This window comes from Wyeomyia smithii, chromosome 2 (assembly GCF_029784165.1).
Source record: "Wyeomyia smithii strain HCP4-BCI-WySm-NY-G18 chromosome 2, ASM2978416v1, whole genome shotgun sequence".
Lineage (NCBI taxonomy): Eukaryota > Metazoa > Arthropoda > Insecta > Diptera > Culicidae > Wyeomyia > Wyeomyia smithii.
In genome coordinates, this window is record NC_073695.1 from 245,338,259 (window position 1) to 245,361,058 (window position 22,800).

The following is a 22,800-nucleotide window of genomic DNA, read 5'->3' on the forward strand; positions in this document are numbered from 1 at the left end:
CATCTCGAGAACTAACCAAGTAAATAGAACCAAATTTGGTAGTTAGATGTTTTTAGGGGTAACAAATATATTCATTATGGTTTGACACCCCTCCCTCTTCTACAAGGGAGGGGTTCCATACAAATGAAGCACGAATTCGCACAGCTCGAGAACCAATCAACCAAATACAACCAAATTTGGTATGTGAATGTTTTTAGAGGTATCAAGTATGTCCATAGTGGTTCGACTCCCCTCCCTCTTCTGTGAGGGAGGAGTTCATAACAAATGAAACACAAATTTCTGCTTATGTCGAGAACTAACCAACTAAATGGAACCAAATTTGGCAGGTGATTGTTTTTGGGGGTAACAAATATAATGGTTTCCCACCCCTCTCTCTTCTATAACGGAGGGGTCCCATACAAATGAAACTCAAATTACGCACAGCTCGAGAACCAATCAAGCAAATATAACCAAATTTAGCAGGTGAATGTTATTAGGTGTAACAAACATGTCCATAATGTTTTGACACCCTTCCTTCTTCTGGCATGTCTCCAAATACCATTTCGAAATCCAAGATGGCGACTTCCCGTTTCTGAAAAATAGCGGCAAATGACCTTATACCAGCAAGGATGGCTATTTCCGGAATTGTTATGGTGCACTGAAGCCACAAATCGACCTCAGACAACATTTCGAATTGTGATGGCGACTTCCGGTGTCTGGAAAACAGCCGAAAATGACTAAATAACACCCAATATGAGTGTTTCTTCAACCAGATTGACGCTAAGAGGCCAAAAATTGTCTCCTAATGCCAATGTGAAATCCAAGATGGCGACTTCCGGTTTCTGAAAATCAGCGACCAAATGACCAAATACCACCTAATATGGGTATTTCCGGAATTATTATGACGCACTGAAGCTACAAATCGACCTCAGACAACATTTTGAATTGTAAGATGGCGATTTCCGGTGTCTGGAAAACAGCCGAAAATGACCAAATACCACCCAATAGGTGTCGTACACAAATTACGTAACGCATGAAGGGGGGGGGGATAAGTCTGCGTTACTTATTGTTACATAGGGGGGAGGGGGGTGGTGGTTAGTTGAGCCCGTTACGTAACTGAGATGTTTGCTCAAAATTGCAAATTTGGAGGAGGGGACAGGTTGTCCAGCGTTACGTAACTTTAGGGGGGGGGGGGGGAGTCATATCTAACGTTACTTATCGTTACATAGGAGGGGAGGGGGTCTGAAATCTAGGTTTTTAGCGTTACGTAATTTGTGTACGACGCCATATAGGTATTTCCGGGATTGTTATGATGCACTAAAGCCAAAAATCGACCTCAGAAAACAGCCTCAAATGATCAAATACCACTCAACATGAGCGTTTCTTTAACCAGATTGACGCACGTAGGGCTGAAATTGTTTTGAAATCCAAGATGGCGACTTCCGGTGTCCGTGAAACAGCCTAAAGTGACCAAATACCACCCAATTTGAGTATCTCTGGAACGAGAATTAGGCTGAAAATTGACCTCAGACACCATTATGAATTGTAAGATGGAAACTTCCGGTTTCTAAAAAACAACCAAAAATGGCCGATTTCCATACAAAATGAGTTTCTTCGGAACCAGAATGATACACAGGAGCTAGAATCGACCACAGACACCATTTTGAATTCGAAGATGTTGACATCCGGTTTCTAGAAAACAGCCGAAAATGACCAAATAACACCCAATATGGGTGTTCCTCAAACCAGAATGACGCTCAGGGGCTAGAAATTGTCTCCAAATGCTATTTTTAAATCCAAGATGGCGACTTACGGTTCCGGATCACCGGATCCAGAATGATGCAAGGAGCTAAAATTTACCTTAGACAACAGTTTGAATTGAAAAATGGCAACTTATGGAAAACATCCGCAAATAACCGAATACTACTACACATGAATAAGTCCGTAATCGAAATGATGTAAAGAAGCCAAGCATTGACCCTGGACACTATTTTGAATCAGAAGATGACCACTTTCAGTTTCTGGAAAACAACGAAAATAACTGAAATGCTAAAATTATTAAATTAAACACTAAAATAGGCGGAACGAAGTTTGCCGGGTCAGCTAGTTCAATATAAAAACGGCTTTTCTCAAGACTGCCGTTGCAGGAGATTTTTATGAAACTACTTCCCGGGTACGTCGTAAACGGCAGGGACAGCCGCCTGTATACGAAGCGAGCGTATGGAAAGAGGTGCTATATTCTGGTATACTTAGACGATTCGATCGTGGCCAGTGAGAATGAACACCTTATCGATGCATTAGAGCAAAAACTATGAATTTCTGAATCGTCAGTCTCGGGGATATCAAGTTTTACTTCGGCATCAAAGTCAAGCAAGATAATTGTAAAGATTTCCTTATCAGTCAGCGGAAGTACACTGAAGATGTCGTATATTCTGCTGGTCCGCAGGACGAAAAGTTTCAACCGTGCCTATTTAACCTGATTATGACAAAACAGAAGAAGGTGAGCTCCCACCATGAAGCAATCAACAATACCAAAAGGCCAACGTGTGAAAATCAAGTCAGTTCAAGAAGTTCAATTCGTACAGAATAAAGGAGAAATATATATTGACTCAAGCTTCCTTTTTAGCGATTGCGAGTTGCCGGACTTTTTTCAGGCCTTCCTGCACATGAATTTCCTGGTTGACGATACATTTCGCGATGAAAGTGTTACCCTTCAGACAACAGGAACCGATGACCTGCCACACGAGACATTTTTTTGAAAACTTCGCTTAATGTGTTTGAAAATATCTGTCACCTTTCCTCTTCACGTTGCCGTTTGATATTCCTGTCCGGCATATTATCGTCACGATTTGGAGTCACCACTTCTTTGTATGTCAACAGTCCAGCAGTTATTCAGCTCGATTTACTCCTCAGATAGAAAGGTTCGGATTTCGCTCGAAACTGCTGGCCATTCTTTTCGCCGTTATTGTGGCCTTAGGGATTTGATTTCCTCCCGATCCTATCTTCCTGGCAGTCGACAGACGTTCTCCAAACACTTGGTACGTTGGTGAGGGTTGATTTGGCCACATTCAACAATTTCACCAACAAAATCGTACATAAGCCATAATCCTTCAGTACAAACCTTTAAATTGAGTCAGCTCAGTTTTTTTATACACGATAAGGAATACGGCAACTTGAGGTTGAACTATTTTTGACCGAAATACCCACACAAGTGGATTGCAATGATTTCTAGAATATGAGAAAATTAAGATTAAATTTGGAGACAGTTTCGGACCCCTTAGGCATGTTTTATGAGCTGATTTATCTGTGGAAAGCAATGCCTGACATCTGACAACTTTTGTCTACAAAGCAAAATTATATACTGCTTGGCCAAAGCTAACCCGAATCATCCAGCGATAAAATATAGTGCTCTACTTTCTGTTTTAATCCTATAACGTACAGATTCTATTCTGAATGTATACCAAACCTTTGTTTGGAAGAAATATTGACCAAACACTCCTGTAACTTATATGTAACAAATGAAAATTTCTTATTGAGAATGATTCGTTTTCAACAAAACTAGAGAGAAGAAATGATCACCGCGGTTGAAATTCCACAAAAATCAAAAACAAACAAAAAAATCAACAAAACTAGATTTAATAATATTTTTATTTGGTATCTTTTGAGCTGAACCTGACATACGATTCAGAAAGACCGAAAATTCAACATTTATATCAACGAAATAAACTTGCGTCTAACTAGCATCAAGCCGGAGTTACTTCAACTCCTTAGAATGCGAACGGAGCTTTTTTGAACTTGCGAATTTAAACATATAAAAATGCAGCTTTTTCTGTCTGTCTGCCTGATCCATATAGGCTTAGAAACTACTGAACCGATCGGCGTGAAATTTTGTATTTAGGGGTTTTAGGGGCAGAGAAAGGTGAATAAAATAGTTCGAAACCCCTCCCTCTTCTGGAAGGAAGGGAGGGGAAAAGGTTTTTTGAAAGAGGCTTTCAGATCCGTCAGGAGAGAACTCCGCCAAAACAAAGTACATGGTAGCTGGCAGAGAACGTGGGAGTGGTGTTAGTGGTGAGGTGAAGCTAGATGGGAAAGTCTTCGCAGTGGTGGGGTAATTCGTATCCCTTGGTACTCTCGTGACATGTGACAACGACGTGAGTCGCGCAGTCTACTCGTCTGATTGACGAGTGCTCGATGCTTTTGAGTGCAAGCTGCTGCGTCCAATACTTGGCGACAAGTATAAGCCGCCAAAATTATACTCAGCAGAGAACCAGGAAGAGACCATTGTGCTCTGTCGAGGAAGAGCTGCTGGCTCTAGGCGAGAACGGCTGCCCAAGACCGACAAATCTGGGCATTCATTATTCGTACGGCATTGTAAGGACTGTTGCCATGAAAGTAAAGTAAAGAAAGTGTAGTTTTCAACAGGCTTCCGAATACTCCTCCTTGTTGAAATGTGTGGATGTAAAATGTTACTTGATTTGATACAGCTCATAAGAAAAAAACATCAAAGGTAGCCATTTTCACAACCACGAATATTCATAAACGCAATGCTAGAAAGAGCACTTTGATTCATGGTGCAAAGAAAAAACATTAACTTACATATCTCCGATTGAGCTGCTCAGTTCTCGACGGAGTAAAAATTTAAAATCAAATTGTGGTTTCAAACGAATCCTTTATAAAATTGAATTGCACATTCATGGGGACGGGTATTGCAGGATTTCATTGCTTTGCCTAAATAATGCAGCTGACATAACTTGGCTACTAAAAAACGTAATATTACAGCGATTCGCGTTGCCGGTGTAAATAGAAATTTTAAAGGCTGTTTGCACCTACGCGAACTTTTATATATAACTAGCTGACCCGGCAAACTTCGTCTCGCCAATTTTTGTGTTTAATTAATTTCAAACATTTCAAATTCATTGCTCCCTTGCGATTTGTTTATAGTATGCAAATGTACGACGAATCGGCCATAGGTTATGATCAAAGTCAAAAGGCATATCATTTCGAAATGATAACATCCTCGACATTCGGCTTCTGTACAACACCTCTATTCTGAAAATATCCATATTGAGTGGTATTCGATCATTTTCAGCTGTTTCTCCGGCATTAATCTGATTCCGGAAATACCCCTACTGGGTGATATTTAGTAATTTTGTTGATTTCCAGAAACTGAAAGTGATCATCTTCAAATTCAAAATAGTGTCTAGGGTCAATGCTTGGTTTCTACGGCATTTTACAATCCATAATGGTGTCTGTGGTAAATTTTTAGCTTCTGATTCCGGAGATACTCATAGTGGGTGATATTTGATCATTTTCGGCTGTTTTCCAGAAACTGGAAGTTGCCAGCTTACAATTCAAAATTTTGCCTGAGGTCGACTTGTGGCTTCAATGCACCATTACGATTCCGGAAATATTCATATTGGAAACCGGAAGTTTTCATTTTAAATTTAAAAAAATGGCGTCGGGAGTCGAGTTTTATAGGCTGTTTTTCAGAAAACCTGGTTGAAATATCTATTTAATTTGTATGGAAGACCTGCTTTCCCTCCAGAGTATGCAGAAGTATCAAACCACCATAGAAATTTATGTTTGATTTGTATAAGAGCCTTATCATCCAGAAGTGGAAGGGGCGTCGGAACACCATCACAATATTTTTTGCCCCCAAAAACCTCCACATGCTAAATCAAACTCCATTTACACGATTAGCTCTGGAATTGTGAAAAAAATTGAGTTTCATTTGTAGGAAACCCCACCCTTCCAGTAGAAGGAGAGGTGTAAAACTATTTTGGACATATTTGTTACCCCTAAAAATATTCACCTGCCAAATTTGGTTCCATTTACTAGGTTAGTTCTCGAGATGTGAAGAAACTTGTGTTTAATATGTATGGAACCCCTTCCTCCCATAAGAGGGAGGGGTGTCGAACTATTATGGGCATATTTGTTACATCTAAAAACATTCACATAGCAAATTTGGTTGTATGGAACCCCTTCCTTCCAGAAGAGGGAGGGGTGTCGAACTATCTTAGTCACCTTTCTCGACCCCTAAAACCCCTATATAAAAAATTATTAAAATATGCGTAATGATAAAAGCTAAAGTATTTCCTTCTTTCTTGTTCGCCTGCAAACACTAAACAAATATCCGCAACGCCGCCAACGCGAATATAAAAAAACAGATCACGTTACCTCATGGTTAGCACAGTAGCTGGCAGAGTAAGAAATGACACTACACACTTGTGAGCAGAGCAAATCAACCCTATCGGCACAAATTGTTAATCAGATGTTACTCTGATCGGTTCTTTCTATCTCCGTTCAAAAAGAGCATATACCTATATGAGAACGAATCACGGATTAATGCTGCGAAACAGCACAGTAGGACATTGAGCACAAAACAGGATTCCCCAACCAACGATTGCGATCTATTTTTATCAGCTAACTTGATCGCTCTGGCGTATTATTTCATCAAGGGAAAATGATAGAGGTGTCAGTGTATTCGAAAGCCTGGTTTTCAAAATGATTTTTTTTAGTTTAGAATCTCAAATGTAATTGTTGAATATTGTTATATGAAAGCTTAGATAATTCCATAGAAGTCATCCATTGACAACTTTTCGTTACTCATTATATTTTTCTTCGGCAGGTTTTTGCATAAGATTGCTGCAGAAGACCTGCCGAAAAAAACCACTGACGGAGACGTTCGATACCCTATATCAATTTATAAAAAAAAAACTTTTTCAAATGTTAGTCCAGATATTTTTTTATATGTAAACAAAGTTGCTTGGTTTAGTTCAGCCTACAAACCGTTTTTCTAACATGTTATTCAAAATTTTAAATTACACTGGCCCTAAAGCTCAAACAAGAGAAAAATGAAAGATTATAGGCTTTGAGCCATTCGTGTGAATTTTGGTGCACCCAGCCAATAACAGAAACCGGTCAGAGACTTAATTGGGTTTTCTCGTGAACATAACGTTGAAGCGACGAACCCGGTGAGTAATTACTATGCGAACTCTCACGTAAGCTGAAGCGTTTTTGTAATGGCAAGAGGGCACCAAAATTCACAGGAATGGTTAAAAAAGCTATAATCATTCTAGGGCAGCTATTTCGAGCTTGAGGGCAGCATTTTTTTTTTTTTGCTTTTGTCAACCAGTGTTATCTACGAGATTGTGTTGAGCTGCAGGAGCATCTAAATACGTTGGTAAACTTGTGTGCAACAAGCTACTTAACATTATGTGTTGAAGAATGTTAAATATTTTTTAGAACTTAGTAATTATACCATATCGTCACAGCACCTTCTCCGTGTATAGTGCGTTAAAGATCTTGGTTAACGAGTTGACTTCAAAAACCACTATAACAACATTATCGCCAAAGCTAACTGACAATTGGGATACATATTTAAGATTGCCGATGAATTTTATGACCTGTTATGCTTTCAAGCACTTTACTGCGCCTTAGCGCGATCGATCCTCTAATCTAACTCTGTGATATGGAGCCCATACCATGCAAACTGGTCCGACAGAATGGAAACGATACAGAAAAAAAATCGTATCGCTATGCTCTTCGTTACCTTCCATGGCGAGATCCACTGAAGCTGCCATCGTACGAGCTACACTGTACAAGCTGTTTTCACTGCTAAATGCTAAATATACTGACTGACCACATCGACTGTCCAGTCCAGCTAAATTTATATGCTCCCGAGAGGTCGTTGCGCCAAAGAAATTTCCTGTACTTGGATCTTCGGAATCGACTATATGGATATCCTGATCCAACTCGTGTTATTTGCCACCGTTTCAATGAAGTATACGAGATGTTTGACTTCGGCATGCCAATCAATTCTTTTTGTCAGCGACTCCTGGATGCTTTCCAAAGACTTTGACGTTATTGTTTAAATTTTAGTTTTAATTCATTAAGAATTATCATATTAGCTGAATATAACTGTATAATTGAATAAACAAAAATATGTGAATAATCGGAATAATCTGCCAAAAATGTCAAAAGCGCAAGAATTTCAAAAATTGTCGAACATATCAAAAATGTTGTATATGTCAAAAAACTTACATTTCAAAAATTTCAATCAATCAATATCATAAAATTTTAAATATATCAATGTATTAACAAAAATGTTACACAGGCCAAGTTTCGTATTTTTGCGGTTGCCCGAAAAAATTGTCATGTATATATGAGTAGAAAATTCTTTCTTATTATAGACTCTTCTACGTCTTCCATTAGAGCACTGAGTACTTCTATGGTTCATGTTGGTTTTACCGTGAACATCAACAGAACCGAAAATCTGAATACATTTCTATTCAATTATTCATTTCAACCAATGGCTAACGATCAGAAAACATGAGAAGCTTTTTCCCTGCGTCACGAGGCATCACGACGCAGACCATCATGGTAACGAACATAAACAAAGTAATGAATAACTTTTCGTTTAATGCAATCGAAAACAATCAAAAACTTTCACTATAACCCCGTCCAGCAAATTTAATGTGCTAAAAAGTTCGAATACAAAATGCAAAACTTTGTGGAATTTCAACAACAATCACCAGGCGTTCCCTTTCGGACGGTACATTCGGTACGGAATAATGGAGACGCCAAGCATTCTTTCCCCACCAGCTAACGGAAAAGTTCGAATCAAAGTTTTCCGAATTCGACCCCTCCCTGTGTTGTACTTTTATCACACCATGCAGAAACGACCCCCGACAGATGGTTGCTATCGATCTTTCCGCAGCAACAGAAGTGTGATGAAAGAAAAAATAAAGGTTCTATTTTTATTTTCTGCAGCTTCTATTATCTAATATCGGAACGGAAAAAAGTGGAAAACAACAGCTTTCTTTTGTTTTACTCGCTTGGGTAGGAACCTGGTCTTTTTATGACAGGCACAGCACGCAAAGTGTAGCAACAGCAGGCGGTGCATAATTAAAACTAGCTATAAAACCGCAGTCACCGTAGAAAAAAAGAAACAATTTGTAGAGTTTTATGTTTTGATCTAGTGTTACCGTAGCCGTACTGGTTTTTAATTTGAAGAAAAATGGCACAAAGTATTAATTATCTTTTTTGTTCTTTTCATTTATTTTACAGAGAATAGAGGAGCCGTTCCTGTCCGCGGTGGAAACCACCCTGGGTGACCGATACACGCAGAATGTCGAAGGAATTTACAAGATAACCATCAAGTTCATAATCGAAACGCTGATCGCTGGGTTTGAAACAAGTGCCAACAATAACGAGAACGTCAACAATGCGAATCTATCCACGTCCTCCTCGGCGGCGGGATCGAGGGCGGCTCCAACGACAAATAGCGACAGCAGCAAAAAGACCTCTTGAACATCGTAAAATCAAACGCAGTCGCAGTCGCAGATGCACAGTGCATGTGCAGTAAGGTAGACTATAGAAGAGAGAAGAAGAAGTAAATCAACCGTTGCCGAGAGTGAGTTTGAGCTTGTGTGTGTGAGTGCGTGAGCAGCGTATGTTACGATACCTGGTGCTATTGCGGAAACTAGAGCGAATGCAAGTTGTCAAACCGTGCACAACTCGACCGGAAATTCTGACGACCAGAAAGGGGAAGAGAATCTTTCAACTTCAACAAACAACTTGGAACAGCAACAAAAACAACAACAACAGCCCCACCTCCGAACTCTCTTGAACATGTTGCCACAATAGCACTCATTTTTTTAGTATATTCTCAAAATAAGCAGAAATGTGCAGGACACGCGAAAAAAAACTTTTTGTATGCATTTAAAACATTTATAATCGGTGAGCAACAAAAACAACAGCAACAACAAAACGGAAACCAGCAACTCAGTAATACAGTGCACAAATAATAAATAAAAGAAAAAGAATACAACTACATTTACTCACCTGGTCGGCTAACGAGGGCAAATAGGCGAGCCGACGAGGGCAACTAACCAACCAACAAAGCAACCCATGCAGTATCATCCATATATCTAGGAAGCCGTGAAACTACTGACAGCAACTAGCCTACTACGCCCGAAGAGGAGTCGATCAGCAGTAGCGGTGACTGATACTAAAAGATAAGGAAGGAAGCGAAAGCATTAGGGAAAATTGAGGGAAGGCGGGTGTAACGATATAGCACTATATGTGCAGTACACCTTCATACAGGCGGAACGGTCATTCGATATCATTCCACACGGCACAGTAAGCTCACCCGGGTCAGCCCGGAACTGTGGGTGAACTTTAGCGCGGAGTTTCCAGAGTGGACGGGGAGACACAATGGGAGGGGTGGTACTTTTACACAGACACACAGATGCATCACAGTGAAGAGCATAAAAAGCGTTTTTATTGAACAAACAGCAGTGGTGTGGGTACGGCGGAAGAGTAGGTGGGTGACATGTTTGTTTCCTGACCAGGCAGCTCGGAAAGCCGGGCAGTGAAAAGTGAAACAGGTCAGCTATGCCCAAGTCCACAGCCCCAAACGGAAACCCCCTGAAGTGGAAACGGGCGACTAGTGAGGGCAGCGAATATTTGACGACCGGCTCTCAGTCACCGAGCAGTAAGTAAAGCTACACTCTGTACACTGCACAGTGGTACGTAAGCTCAAAAACGTGAACCTAATTCATTTGCTCTCCAAATAATGGTTTTATTGACATACTATCTTCCGAAGATATTTAGTATATAAAAAGGCTCAAATCATGACAAAAAGTTTTAGTTCGAAACTCAACCGCTAGTGGCGCTGCACAATCTAACTTTTTAGTCTTACACTTTAGAGAAATAGTGTCTTCAGCAAAGTTATAGATAAAGTTCTAACAAAAAACTTTGTCGAAGACACTTTTCTTCTAACTCTTTTTGTTTTGGATATATAACATTTCTTATTAGACTTGTCTTTAAAATTAGTTTTTTTCGAATATACAAAAAACTGTAACATTTAGAAGGTTATAATGTTCTACATATATTTGTATATCATTAAAACACACAACTTTGTAGAAGATACAAATAGATAGCTTCCACACAAACCGAGTTATTGCCAAAAAATGTTAAAAGAGCATCATTTTTTGTACACACCTAGAGCACAAAATAGCAAAAACTAGCAGACGAAACCTGCAAAGAATGAAATATTATCATAATCACTCTACGAAATCACTTTGAACGTTTGTCCCTCCCAGTATCTTCATTGCCTAAGTTTTGTTTAAAAAACAGCCTTACTCAACTTTTTCGATGACAATACAAGTCAAAACGTTGGCCAGATTACTGATCACTGCATACCTTTTCCGAATTAAAAATATTGTATCATCTGTTGCATTGTTCTAATTAAATTATATTTTCATGTATTAATTTAGCTAAAATAAATGTATAAAAAATATAAAGTTGAAAAATCATCCCCATCAGAATTAGCATTATCCTCCTAATTATTATCTAGCCTGTATTTTTCATCACCGAAGATCTCATTAGGTGGCTTGTCTCGCAAACTGCTCATAACTAGATCTATTGATCCCAGAAAACGGTGTAGTAAATCAACATTTACGGCTGTTCTAGAAAACTTTTTGATGTGGTCTAATCTGTATCTATGAAGGTAATAATTATGTTGCGTTTTCAAATATTGCAGCAAGCTCGTCATACCTCTTTATGACTTTGTTCCGGCTTTCTTGTGCCTTCTCGGACTAAGAAATGCCTACTAGATTTACAGTACTAAAAAAAAAAGATCGATACAGTAAGATCGATTCTTTGCGTGAATTTGTCCAATGCTATTACTAGTTAAAGTTTATGACATATTCGCCCTGCAATTGCACTATGAATTGTCTTTTTGAATTTCATATCAAGCAATGAAGATACTAAAAGGGACAAACGATCAAAGTGATTTTGTAGAGTGATTATGATAATATTTCATTCTATGCAGGTTTCGTCTGCTAGTTTTTGCATTTTTGTGTTCTTGGTGTGTACAAAAAATGATGCTTTTTTAACATTTTTTGGCAATAACTCGATTTGTGTGGAAGCTATCTATTTTGTATCTTATACAAAGTTGTGTGTTTCAATGATATACAAATATATGTAGAACATTATAACCTTCTAAATGTTACAGTTTTTTGTATATTCCAAAAAAACTAATTTTAAAGACAAGTCTAATAAGAAATATTATATATCCAAAACAAGAAGAGTTAGAAGAAAAGTGTCTTCGACAAAGTTTTTTGTTAGAACTTTATCTATAACTTTGCTGAAGACACTATTTCTCTAAAGTGTAAGACTAAAAAGTTAGATTGTGCAGCGCCACTAGCGGTTGAGTTTCGAACTAAAACTTTTTGTCATGATTTGAGCCTTTTTACATACTAAATATCTTCGGAAGATAGTATGTCAATAAAACCGTTGTTTGAAGAGCAAATGAATTAAGTTCACGTTTTTGAGCTCTCGCACCACTGTGCACTGCTGCTGCTGCACCCGCCAACCGTTTGTTTCGGCAACTGGTGGGGTATTAGGTTGAGAGGGGTTTGTAGTAACGAGTGGGGTTATCCTGCGGGTAATTCTAACTATCGCTAGCCGAACGTTTGACACAGGCATAATTAAGCACGAGTTTAGTGGCTTGCTGTAAGAATTCGCATTAAACGCCGCAGGGCTGCGTTCTGGTATTACCAGATTTGGTGCGATTTCACGCTAATTCACTTAACCGCTCACAGCATTCTGACGACTTTTCATGTTTTTGAGATCTTCACGTTTATCGATAAGTGATGCTCCATTGTTTCGGTATACAGATTGCATCTGGAGTTCAAGTGAGCAAAGCAACTTGAATTACCGCCTCAAAAAATTTCACAGAAATCCGAGAGAGCGGCCATAGACGAGCTGACGTGAAATCTCTCTAGAAGGATTGAATTTCGAGCGTTTTACTCCGGGAATGCATTGTGATAATTTTCTACACAATTAACATCAAACGAGCCGCGTTGCCAAATAGTTTGCCATTAAGTTCAACTAGAAACAAAATGTACGCCCATTCCAAACAAGCACTCCCAGTTTTTTTTTGCGATGCTTAATGGCGGGAACCCATCCGGTCATAATTACTCCACAAAGTCAGTATATCACAAACAACGGTAGGAAAAAAACGATCAATCTATTATATTTGGCAAAGCTCTGCTGATTGGCACATAATGTGCACTATAATTGCGCCGAGTCCCTATTCCTTCCAGCTGAATAAACACAACAAACTAACCGCACCTCGAATTGGGACGCAACGTGACCATTTTCTTAATTACAGTTGTGTTAATATTATTTTTTGTGTCGCAAAGCGAACACAAAACAAATACAAAAACTTGCAGCAAACCGCCTGCTATGATCAAAGCTTTTCGCGAGCGACCGCCAACTAACGACACTATTAAGGCGGCGGCGCCTTACACGAGCACTGTTTATTGTTTAGTAGCCACAGGATTCCCGCCCACTGGCGGTTCGTTTGGTGTGCTATATAAACTGGCCTTCGGACGAACGGACGCCCGATGGCTCACCCTGCAAGATGGCCACAAACGGCGCTGTGTAGGATGTTACTGATTATAATATGACCGCTGTCTTTTAGTGTTGTGCTCTTGCGTGCGCGGTTTTTACTACAATCGTTACCATACTGGCCATCACGCTTATTAATCGTAAACTTTGCTTGTTAGGAAACAGCAATGATTGTATCAGGAAATACTATTCAGAAGTTTAACATCAATACCAGAGGATGAGATGAGGTTGCGATTCTCAACGAATGTGCAAGCCACTAGAGTACAGAATGGTTTAAAAAGATATTACTCACTTTCAGTTCCAGGAAAAGCTAGCTTTTATTCCGGAACAACTCCACCAAACTTTTTCTCGTTTTCTTACAATAAAACAAATAAATTCGCGAGCTTACACTTTGGGTGACGAAAAAATTACCTAGAACTGTCAGATTATGTCCATATTATGAAAACGTGGCAATGTTGTACTGTTTTCACTGGTTGCTGTGTTTTTTCACGTGTGTGGATGCTTGCATGAAAAAGTCAACCCAAGGGATCAAAATGTGATTCACATACCTACTTTGGCTTTGTTTCGCCGAAGGTTCCTAAGCTCGACGACTATTTAGATATTTACCGACTTTTTTACCAACGAAAAATACATACTCAACGTCTGTTAACTACCTACACTAGGCTGGCACTGCTTCTTTTAACCCAGGATCTAATTTTCTTATTGTGTTCAGGACGATCAAAATGCCAATAATCAACTTTCTGGCTAAGTTATTTTTTTTTAAGTTTTTAAATTAAGACATTTACGAGCTGTGTTATACGACTTGTGGTTGGGTAGAGCAATAAATATTATCTTCAAATGTTCACAAAAGTCTGCTGCTTTTACAGCCACATCAGAAGATTTCTTGATGTATTCTCTGAAATTGTGAGTAGAGAAGAACTTATTTTCGATTGCGCTGACCAGAATGCATAAAAAAAGGACTACACTCCGGCCGGGAAGCACTGCTTGTAAACATAACGATAATGTTCCGTTTACTATCCGCATGTTCATCTTCATATACGTCACGCGATACACACCGCACAATAACTTCTCGGCTTTGAGGATAAAGGTAAAAAAAAGTTTTATCGCCATTAACACGCAGTTCGGGTTGGCCATAACATACTTTATTCCTTCGCCGTCCATCCACGTGGAAACTTGCTTGAACCCCTCAGTAACTCGAGCACTTACTGTTGACACCGATTCATACGGTACGAACAGGTTGTCTCACGTAAAAAGCATTAAAAACAAGGGTTTTAACTGTTTTACACGGGTTAATATTAACCTGGACGATTATTTCTAAATGGAATGTGATGAGGGTACGCAAATAGAAATTCTACTTTCAAAAACAAAGAAAGGCGCCGCACAGGTAAACCTTATGTGCTATGTGATTAACTTAGTTTCTGTAATTATGATCAAACAAGCATTACAGTAAGCATTATAGTTGGCTCTAATCCTGTTGAATAATGTTAAATTGACGATGTTAAACTCGTTATAATTAATTATACTCTACTACAATTATCACAAGGGAGACAAAAACTGGTGCTTTTGTCCTACACCTCTACCTGATTCCAGATAATCAGAAAAATCTTATTATACAGACATAAATTTTCATAACGAATTATCTACATATGTATGAAAAAAAAAAACAAGAAAACCCTCCCTCTCCCTTGTTGAAAGCCATTAGCGCTGGTGAAAATGCTGATTTCTTTTCCAAACGAGAACGAGAAAGAACTGAAACTTTTTGATTCTTGAATAAATTTCAAGTTTAGGTTTTTCGACACCGTATCTCGGCTTCAATCCCGCAACTACTATCGTCAGCAAGTATTGTTCTTGATGGATTCTATTTTATTATTACCTTTGCAGAAGGGATTAGATTACTGCGTCCTTTGAATTGAACATTCCTAGTATAACCCAAATTACTGTACCTGTATCATGCAGGATGAATAATTAATCGAGTGATTATTAGTTGCCGTGATGTTAAAAATTAACATGATAAAGCCTTAACAAATGCATTAGCATTTTCTCGAAGCTCAGAAAAAGCAGAGAACTTTTGAAAATTCGAAAACAAAAAGTTTAGCAATTTTTGTACTTTGACATCATCGTTCTCCAGTTAACAACAATGACAAGTTTGCCCCTCGGTATTTTCGACATCAATTCTGACTCTTATTTTGAGTGAAGCAAACAGATCATTGCATGTTTTGCTTAAGTAAGAACATCACCGCCGCAGGATTCTACTCGTGTAACAGAATTGTTAGATACAACTAAAAACGATGTTCTCTGATCTTACATTGACTGTTGAATTAGGCCACAAGGTATGCTGCTTGCAAGTCAACAGCGCAATAACATTCTCAAATAGGAGAACAAGGAGTAAGTGAGCCATTCATGGACACATGCACGGTAACGAGGTCTCAACAGCTTTTTAGTTCAGTAAAATTTATTCAAGACCGTTGTCTGTTAGTTAAAGGATCGCACCAAAATCCTAAAGAGTCTTGCTTACACTCTCTGGATTGCCTTCAAATATTGGGATAACCCAAGCAGCAAAATTTGTTTCGATAATAAGCTTTCATCACAGCAACAAATTCTTATCCGAAACTAAGTTGCATTCACATCTCAGTTTCTTACACAATGACAAAAAAAGCGCAGGAGGTGGAGCCAATTGCAACATTTTCGTTGTTTCAACACAAGTTTCAAGAATGAAACCGCAATGTGTATGAACTTATGCATGTAACTTGATAGCAACATGGTAAATGCTGCATGGTAAAATTTCAGCTACGAAGATGCATCGTAGCAGCAACCCCGTGTCAAATAAATGTTGTTCGAACAAAAAAAAATCGTAGCAGCAACTAGGGCGCAATAGAAACTACATGACGTTGTGGTAAGATTGTCAAATGGCAAATGGTCAGGATGAAAAAAAAATTGTCTGTATAGCGATTTATCTTTGATTATTTCCAGAAATTTGATGAGGATTCAACTCCAGTTATCAATTTCTATTAAATTTTCTCGTTTTTACTATTTACGTCATTTGCTGTTGAAACAATTGCAAGTTTATGGCTCAGTTTCAAATGTTGCTTTCCTTATCATGCCAATGGTCATTATCAGTTTTGAATTTTGCTTTTTCGATACATGCTAATGAAATTCAAAGTAATTTATCTCATTTCGTTTTAGAGACCCACACTTTTTGGACGACTTCTAGTCCAAGTACCTGAAAATTACAACACAGTAAATAACCTTATCTCAAAAACCAATATGAGGCGAACGATCGAGCAAAAGCTGCTGTTACATGGCTTCAGAACAAAAGTTTTAGAAGTATTTTTGTGTGTTTGTTTTTTTGTATCTCGCAAGCATCACGTTGGCAACCTATATGCTCCACCCACTAGATCTATTCAGTGAAGGTTAGATTTTCAAATGCCGTTTACACGTTTCAACAACAAATCCAGCCACGCGAATGACGTTGTTTGTGTAAAGTTTTTTGAAGCAGCGATGCAACTTTAGTTGTTGCTTGTTTTTTTACAATTTCATCGTAGTAACAAAAAATGTTTCTTAAAACCTGGGATTTTCATTATTGCAATAAATGATCACAATTTATTTTTCATTATGTTTCAACTGTTGCTTGGGAAGTTCTACAGATTCGGCATTTTAAATCCGCAATTTTCGAAGCCTGCTTCCTTCTAAATGACGCTCTCAAAATGTCCTGGTCTGTCATCGGAGAACATGTGATTAGGTGTCGTATACAAATTACGTAACGCTTGAAGGAGTGAAGATGGGTTAAGATTTCGTTACTTATTGTTACATATGGGATAACGCAACTGATTTCAATTTGCCCAATTTGCGAACAAACATCACGAAAAATGCGCTTTTCATTTGGCAATTTATAAAAAATAAATTTTATTCTATTTGCATCCAGACCAGTGTTGCGAAATGTCGACACAGAAAAATGAAAATGATACAATAGTTGTTTCACTCTCACTCTCTTCAAACTGATATTGAGTGTCACCCGTGTCAATTATCAGTCAATAATCATGTCAGTGATATAAAAGATATATCTTAATTAATATCGAAATTATTTGATCTGAGCCAATCCATTGTTTGAATTCAATGAAGCAGATAGGCACCTTCATCCTACACCACATAAACATCGCTAGAGCAACATACTTACCACTTACCAGTCAGCTCCAGGCCGAAGTGTCCCTTGTTGTTCGAAGAAGTCGTCTCCATTCAACTCGGTCCATGGCTGCAGCTCGCCAGCCATGTCGTCTGCGGAGGCCCCGCAGGTCGTCTTCCACTTGATCGAGCCACCTTGCTCGCTACGCGCCCCGTCGCCTTGTTCCAGTCGGGTTGTTATCAAGAACCATTTTCACCGGGTTGTCGTCCGACATCCTAACGACATGCCCAGCCCACCGTAGTCTCCCGATTTTCGCCGTTTGAACGATGAGTGGTTCTCCCAGCAGCTGATGCAACTCGTGGTTCATCCGCCTCCGCCATGATCCATCTTCCATCTGCACTCCACCACAGATGGTACGCAACACCTTTTGTTCGAAAACCCCAAGGACGCGTTGGTCCTCCACGAGCATTGTCCAGGTTTCGTGGCCGTAGAGGACTACCGGTCTGATCAGTGTTTTGTAGATGGTTAACTTCGTGCGGCGGCGGATTTTATTCGAGCGGAGTGTCCTCCGGAGTCCAAAATAGGCACGATTTCCTGCCATAAGGCGTCGACGAATTTCTCTGCTGGTGTCGTTGTCAGCAGTCACCAGTGAGCCCAGGTACACGAACTCGTCTACCACCTCGATTTCATCACCGCTAATATGAATTCGTGGCGGGAGCTTGACACTGTCTTCTCTGGAACCTCTTCCTCTCATGTACTTGGTCTTCGATGCGTTTATGGCCAGCCCAATTCGCCCGGCTTCAGCCTTCAGTCTGATGTACGTCTCCGTCATCTTTTCAAGGGTTCGTGCTACAATATCAATGTCATCGGCGAAGCCAAAGAGCTGAACAGACCTTCTAAAAATCGTGTCACTCGTGTCGATCCCAGCCCTACGTATCACACCTTCCAAAGCGATGTTGAATAGCAAGCACGATAATCCATCACCTTGCCGTAACCCTCTTCGAGATTCGAAGGGACTCGAGAGTGTCCCCGAAACTCGAACTACGCACATCACTCGATCCATCGTCGACTTGACCAACCGTGTCAGTTTATCCGGAAAGCCGTAATCGTGCAAAAATCTGCCATAGCTGGTCTCCAACGATTGTGTCGTATGCCGATTTAAAATCGATGAACAAGTGATGTGTGGGCACGTTATACTCACGGCGCTTCTGTAGGACCTGCCGTACCGCGAATATTTGGTCCGTGGTGGCGCGGGCACCCATAAATCCCGCTTGATATTGCCCCACGAATTCCCTTGCAAACGGTGATAGTCGACGGCACAGAATTTGAGAGATTACCTTGTAGGCGGCGTTCAGCAACGTGATTGCGCGGTAGTTGCAGCAATCCAACTTGTCGCCTTTTTTGTAGATGGGGCACACTGTACCCTCCATCCACTCCTCCGGTACTACCTCCTCCTCCCAAATCTTGGCAATAACCCAGTGTAGCGCCTTAGCCAGTGATTCACCACCGTGTTTTAACAGCTCGCTGGGGAGTTGGTCAGCTCCAGCGGCTTTATTGTTTTTCAGCCGGCCGATCTCCTCTCTATCCTCCTGGAGGTCAGGGGCTGGGATTCTGTCGTCATCTGCGCGTACACCGAAATCTACTACCACTCCGTCGTCGTCCTCTGCTACATCGCCATTAAGGTGCTCATCGTAGTACTGCTTCCACCTGTCAATCACCTCACACTTGTTCGTGAGAAGGTTGCCGCCCAGGTCCCTGCACATGTCGGCTTGTGGCACATAGCCTTTGCGGGAACAGTTCAGCTTCTCGTAGAACTTTCGTGTGTCATTCGCACGGTACAGTGCCTCCATCGCCTCGCGATCTCGATCTTCCTCCTGGCGCTTCTTCTTCCGTAAGACCGAGTTTTGCCTGTTCCGTGCGCGTCGGTAGCGCTCCACGTTCGCCCTCGTTTGGTGTTGCAGCATTCTCGCTCGTGCTGCATTCTTCTCTTCCACTAACTGTTTGCACTCGTCGTCAAACCAGGCGTTTCTCCTGTTCGGAGCCATAGTACCAAGCGCCGCTACAGCAGTACTACCTATGGCTGATCGAATGTCCCTCCAGCCATCTTCAAGAGTAGCTGCGCCAAGCTGCTCTTCCGTTGGTAATGCTGCTTCCAGCTGCTGCGCGTACTCCCTTGCAACCTCGGCGTCCCGTAGTTGCCCGATGTTTGGTCGCGGTGGGCGACTTTGACGCGTGTTTCGCACCTTCGAAAGTTTTGAGCGCATGCATACTGCAACAAGGTAATGGTCTGAATCAATATTCGCACTGCACTGTAGGTGCGAACGTTGATGACGTCAGAGAAGAATTTACCATCGATTAGAACGTGGTCGATTTGGTTCTCCACTTGTAAGTCAGGTTATCTCCAGGTGGCTTTGTGGATGTCTTTGCGGGGGAAGAAGGTACTTCTTACTAGCATACCGCGGGAGGCTGCAAAGTGCACACATCGTTGGCCGTTATCATTTGATGCGACGTGCAGGCAATTCGGCCCTATCACCGGTCTGTACATTGCCTCCCGTCCTATCTGAGCGTTCATATCACCGATGACGATCTTAACGTCCCGTTGCGGACAGCTATCATACACCTGCTCCAGCTAGGCATAAAACGCTTCTTTCTCATCGTCGGCTCTTCCTTCGTGTGGGCAGTGCACGTTGATGATGCTGTAGTTGAAGAACCGGCCCTTAATTCTCAACTTACACATCCTCGCACTGATCGGCTGCCACCCGATCACACGTTGGCGCATCCTACCCAGCACTATAAAGCCCGTTCCAAGCTCGCTAGAGCAACATAGCGTGTGCGAAATCACAGAAATGCTGTCAGTCAGCATCAGAACTGCGATTAATCCAAGCAACATGCTGACTATGACGAGAGAGAAAATATCATCGCACTTGTTTCTTTCTCTCATGAATAGCCAGCAACCATCACAGTAAGCGTGGAGATCCGACAAGTAATTCAATATCTTGTCTCTTCTGTTGCCATTTTCGGGTTCTCATTGTCAATCGTCGTGAATATACAGATTTCACTCGGAAATATCACTGCAATGCAAATCAAGGTGATTTTTGGAATATCAAAAATCGTTTCAGTAGCGTGATTATGTCAGTGCAAGCTTGAAGTTTGTTGCTATCAGGATTTTTTAAATTTGATCTGCTTTGCGGTCCGTGACGATCCCAACTCAAGATATGGCCACCAATGAACCAGGTTTATAATTTCAAACCAGTGGTTATAGGTGTCGCTTGATGAGCTGGCACAACAACCCCGAGTATTCGGAACACAACCGGAATAGGTCCGCATTTTTACATTTTTTAATGAGAGGCATGGTAGGATTTTAAGCACTTCTAAGCACTGCTTTGATCATCGTTACCATGTTACTGAAACATATTCCGGCCATATATCCGAAACCAGTTGATTAACTCCGGCCATCCTTTTCGTTAAAAGAAAATATGAATGAAAACTAGGAGAAAAGCAAAACCGTTCCGAACCGAAATTGAACAGTTTCAAAGTTAAACCGTGCCAAAATTTAACAGGATCTGTATATAAATATACATACCCATACATATTTAAAAGTTTTCTGTTTTGCACCCGCAATTCATTTTTTGCCGCGAACCAACACTGTCTTTAGTTTAACCTACAACAAGCACAATATTCAAGAATCAAATTAATAAACTCATGCTGTCAAAAAACAAATAAAAATGCAATATTATTTTTCAGATATGAGCCAACCATATATCATACATATCAATTGAAGAAAAATCATTGATTTTATGTTTGCTATCCTCATAACATCATGCTGTCAAAATGAACTTGATATTTCTGCTAGTTCAATCTCAGTACAGCTATACCCGAATGATCGAGAAAGATAGCAAGAAAAAAATGAGAGTGAGAGTTGACGCTAAGAGAATCATTGTAACATCGCAAACTCTTTTGTAATGAACCATGCATCGTAGTTGGCTGATTCTGGTGTTGCATCATTTTGGCGTTATGTCAGTAGTATGATATTGACTTTCCGCAGCTCTGGTCAGCATTACCACTGTCAACTGATTGAAGACGAAAGCAATTATCACTTTCAGCTCGTTCATGTTGATACTGATATTCGTAGCTCTCAGTGTCAACTGAGAATCTATCACTGACAGTGAAAATTTGCAACCCTGATCCAGACACGTTCACACGAGAAGTTGATGAACTCATTTAAAAAATTAAAAACTACACATCCATTATTGCGCCTTATAGGTAGGTTGCTTTTAATTGACTTTTGACAGCTAATTCATAAATTGCGTTGATGTTTACTATTGAAAGTAAACTCACGTGTACTATATAGCACTGAGATGTAAAAGTCATTGACTGCTTCAATTGGGTTGTTTAGGTATTCACGGATTTCTGATTTTTATATATCATCTAAAAGAGTGTAATTTCCTGAGCAAAACGTGATATTTTAGAATTTGATATCATTGTCTTTCGATTTTCAAATGAACCATAAATATAGCTCTAAATCGCTACAATGACAGTTGGTACATGGACGAACTGTCATTATAGCGATTTCGAGCAGATTTCAAGCAGTTTTATTTCGTGATTAAAAAATTGAAGGACAGTGACAGAAATTTTTTGAAATCACGTTTTGTTTAGAAAATGCAGCTCTTTCAGATGATATAAAAAACTGATATAGCTAAATAAGGCGTCGTACACAAATTACGTAACGCATGAAGGGAAGGGAAGGGAAGGGTGTGATGTTTGCGCAAAATTGCAAATTTGAAGAGGGGGGACAAGTTGTCCAGCGTTACGTAATTTTAGGGGGGGGGGAGTCATATCGAACGTTACTTATCGTTACATAGGGGGGGAGGGGGTCTGAAATCTAGGTTTTTAGCGTCACGTAATTTGTGTACGACGCCTAACCCAATTGAAAGCAAGTGATCGACCCTAAAAAGACGTTTCAGTTAATTTTCTACAAAACTAGGTATCAATCGAATAATACATTTTTTCTGTTTTCTTCAAGGCAGAATAGCTTGAATGTTTAGAATAATCTTTCCCTGGGAAATTATTGACGCCGAATGCAAAAATTCAAGCTCATTCAGTTTCTCGTCATTGCGAATTGGCACTTGCAGGATGATTGTCGTGCTGTTATATCTAGCAACGTTCCCCGAGGATTGGGTTGTTTAGCTATATCAGTTTTTTATATCATCTGAAAACTGGCCGTGACGTTAGCAGCCTTAGAACAGGTTGTATGTCTTCTACTACGTTTTTCACCCACG

General features: G+C 40.2%; 1 protein-coding gene across 4 annotated transcripts in view; it reads left to right on the forward strand.

The window, feature by feature from the left end:
• The window catches only part of LOC129724635 (neuroglobin-like), a 397,507-nt gene extending 375,236 nt beyond the window's left edge, over positions 1 to 22,271 (forward strand). For all 4 annotated transcript variants that reach the window (XM_055679698.1, XM_055679697.1, XM_055679699.1 and 1 more), the window contains one exon: positions 9,049 to 22,271. In XM_055679698.1, the coding sequence (XP_055535673.1) occupies positions 9,049 to 9,291 (243 nt within the window). In that variant the 3' untranslated portion in view covers positions 9,292 to 22,271. The remainder of the gene's footprint in view (positions 1 to 9,048) is intronic.
• Positions 22,272 to 22,800: the final 529 nt, after the last annotated feature.